Genomic DNA, 3,783 nt, shown 5'->3' with positions numbered 1-3,783 from the left:
AACGGGAGAGGCCACAACAGTGAGAGGCCCGCGTACCGCAAAAAAAAAAAAAAAAAAAAAGCCATGCTCTTTGTTTACTATAGCCCTCCCAACTTCCTTTTCCCCTCTACAAAATTCTCCTCTCCGTTTTTGCTGGAGACTTGCATGTGGCTCACCATGGTTGTAGACCTCAAATTGCAATTCTTTGCTGATCCCAAATAAACCTATTTTTTGCTGGAGAAATAACTGGCAGTCTGTTTTAGGTCAACATTTTCTCTTGTTAATCTATCTCTTATTACAGGGGGATCTCAGCCAGGTCTCAGAAGCTAGAAGGATAGAGGGAAAATTCTTTTTCCTGTCCTATAGTCAGAATGTTTAGTTTATATCCAGAACTTGTCTTCAAAGCATGTTAGTAGCAATGCCATCCTGTTTCTTCTCTTTGAATGGGAAATATGTCATCAGGATTAGATGTGGACGTGTTGGTATTTACAGAAACTCTGGTGCACTTTAAACCCTAGCTCATGTCAAGTATTCCTTGAATAACGGGGAATCATGTGCTAATAGTCTAGACGGGGATTGTCTCAGAGGACGCTTTAAATCCAACTACTCTAGTTCTTTGAGTGAAGAGGGGGGGTAAAAAGGCAGGAATTCTGGGCACCTGGGTATGGAGAACTTGAGAGATGACTCTAAGAAAAGATAAGATGGCCATCATGTGCCCATACATCTCGAGCCCTTCCCAGAAACTTAGTGTTATCTACTGAAGACCTAAATCAAGTAGTGACTCAAGGAATGTAGAGGCAGGAGGGAGACACTCCTAGGGCTCATGTGTGAAGTGGCAAGCTAAGAAAGAGATCCATTTTATGTCTGCTAATAACTCTTTTTCTGGGAAAAAAATCCCCAGTTTAAATTCTTCTAGGAACTTAAGTAAGGGGCAGTAGTTTCTCTTGAGTTAACAGGGTCTCCACTGCCATTAGCTCAAAATAATCCACATGCCAAAGTAACACATCTTGGGGAGGCCTCTTTTGAACCCCTAAGTTTTCTAACAGGTGGCAATACAGTACTGTATACTTAGAATGTGCTAACAGGGTAAATCCTATGGATTCTCATCATACACACACACACGTAAGGGTAACCATGTGAAATGATAGATATGTTTGTTAGCTTGATTATAGTGATTATCTCAGAATGTATATGTATACCAAATGAAGTTGTACATCTTAAATATAAATAATATATGACTGCTATAATTCAAATGCTTTCAGTTCAGTCCTTTCACACACACACACACACACACACACACACACACTTTCCTTCTTTAGCAGTTAATGTCTTTATACATCTCTGTCCCCCAATTTGCTCCTAAATATTTAAAGGGAGAAGGAAGGGGTATGAGAATTGTCTTGAGAGGAATCATTCTCTCTGGAGCAAATGAGACAAAGTTTTTTGTGTCATGGTCATCGATCTGATGAGCTTTAGTCTTGAGCCAGAGTTTATGAGGATATTAAAGTGTGTGCATGTTTATAAACTAGAGAAGAATTAAAAGAGGATAGGAGGGAAAAAAAAATCTCACACACAAGACCATAGTCTTCTCAAATACCTGGAACTGAAGGTATCTTATTTCCTTTATTATAAGGAAGACTTGAAAAAAAGTCTTTCAGTCAGGAAGAGTCTTAATGATCGAGTACCTTTTAATACTCTGACTTACTAGGGCGACTCAAAAGTTTGGGAAGAGGAAAAGAAAATCCCTTCTATCATTTCTTGATCTTATTAGATCCAAACACAGCAAGGTTGCCACATTATACAGATAGAGCTCTCACGTTGCCAGTGTTTATTTCCAAATTTTTAATGCTTGCCCCAACAGCTGACATTTGGGAATAACAGAAACCAGATATTTTCAAAACATTCATTGTGATGAAGTGGAAAAAGCCCTGGGTTAGTAACCGTGTAAACTAGACTTTTGTCTCAGCTTTTCTACTAACCTTTTGGTCTTAGCAAATCTCTTAACTTTGGGCTTTTGTATATTGCAACACTAGCAGCAGCATCCCAAGGGTGCTATGGTATTAGAATGAGATAACTTAGATGAAAGCACCTTGAAATTCTTGAAGTGCTAAGTAATGACTAAATTCCAGAGGATAAGATTAGAGAGAGCAAAGCTGACCAATGTTATAGAAGGAAGCTTATTCCAGAAAAGCTCAGATTCATTATAAGTTTATGTCTCATCTTTCTCTTTCATGCAATGTATTTAACAGAATTGGTTATATAATGAACAAAAAAAAAAAAAAAAAAAGGAAAGAAAGAAGCAGTGGAGACGGAGCCTGGGACAGCTCAAATGCATTACTCATTGCTATTTAAGGAGTAAGTTAAAGGCCAGTAGCTGGGCCATAACCCCTGCTGGGTGGCATCTATTGATCAAAGTGCACCGGCAGCCCTGGGTTACCTCCACAGGCAATGACAACACGTCTGGTGCTGGCCCTGGCCCGGTATCTGCAGTTGGGAGCCCTGGAACTTCCTGTCACCTTGCAGTCTGTGACCTTCACTACACCCTCATGGCAGTTCTTCTGGCCATCCTTGCACTGAATATTGGCGGTTCTGCAGATACTACGAATGCTCCAAAGGTCTTCATGAATGAAAGTGTTGAAGGGCTTGCACTGAGGTGAAGTCATCTGCCGCCTTCGCATCATCAAGTTGCAGTAGTTATTATTGCCTCCTGTCACATCAGGGTCCACGTGTTGCCGCAGGAATCGTTGGTACATGCGATCCTGGCCATAGGAGGGATGTACCAGCCCCTGCCCCAGCAGGGTCAGCAGCAAGAGCAGAAGTAATGCATGGGTCCTCTGGAGAGCCATCACTACCTTGGAGATGCCTAGAGAGAAACCAAGGGGCAGGCAAAATCATCCCTGATTCAACAGGAAGTGAGCAACCCAAAGCAGCAAGGACAATTTTTGGAGCGTCAGACAGGTCCATTTTCTACACATGCAGTCCAAGGGTTAGCCCCAGTTGAACTCCTAGTTTGATATATATGGTTACTACTGTCTTTTGTTTCAAAGAGGCTGCTTCATGATGGTGGATCACACTGTGTGAGTGATTAAACAGCTGACAAGGGACCTGCACTTTATTCCACCTACAGCCTATCCTTAACAATAATGATTAGGATCAAACATAACTATCATTCTTTTAAATGCCAGCTTCTAAGTTCACAACCACCTTTTGCCTGTGCACAGAAAGATACGAAGCTCTATGTCATATTCCTGTGTCTGCTGCCACAGATATGCAATATGGAGTTGGGAAGTGAGGGAAGTGAAGGAGTTGTGGGAAGCAGGATGGCAGGAAGAAATGATGTTCGATTTACCCCTCAACCCCAGGACCACTGGATACAACTTCTGAAGATACACTTGGCACTTGGGTAAGAGCTTCATCACAACAATGTACTTTGGGTTGCTTTTCCCAAATCCAATTTTGCACAGTTCTGTCTACTTTCTCTCATCCTGCTTCTTTGTGACCAACAACATGGTTTAGCAAGATGACTAGCTACAGAGTAGATTAAACTATTCATACAAGAGCAAACCCATGACCTCAGCCACAGTAACCAACTGATTTAACAAGACATGGAAAATTATTATGAACAGAAGTCCAATGTAGACATCAATGGGTGCATCTCAAGGTTCTACCTACAACAGAAAATGAAATGATCCCCAAATCCTCCCGACACATCCTTTTGGTTAGAGCTTGCCCCAAAGTCTTTCTCCACCGCACACGTCAAATCTCAGTAAGAACTTCTTTTGATACTGTGATCTCAAAGACCTA

General features: G+C 41.4%; 1 protein-coding gene across 1 annotated transcript; it reads right to left on the bottom strand.

Moving 5' to 3' along the window:
* Nucleotides 1-1,583: 1,583 nt before the first annotated feature.
* On the bottom strand, nucleotides 1,584-2,840 carry RNASE4 (ribonuclease A family member 4). Its single transcript, XM_007127752.3, has one exon. The coding sequence runs from the start codon at nucleotides 2,823-2,825 to the stop codon at nucleotides 2,382-2,384; it is 444 nt and encodes a 147-aa protein (XP_007127814.1). The 5' UTR covers nucleotides 2,826-2,840; the 3' UTR covers nucleotides 1,584-2,381.
* Nucleotides 2,841-3,783: the final 943 nt, after the last annotated feature.

Source organism: Physeter macrocephalus, chromosome 11 (genome assembly GCF_002837175.3).
Source record: "Physeter macrocephalus isolate SW-GA chromosome 11, ASM283717v5, whole genome shotgun sequence".
Taxonomy (NCBI): domain Eukaryota; kingdom Metazoa; phylum Chordata; class Mammalia; order Artiodactyla; family Physeteridae; genus Physeter; species Physeter macrocephalus.
Note: the sequence above shows the minus strand (reverse complement) of the source record. Positions and strands in the feature narration are given on the sequence as shown.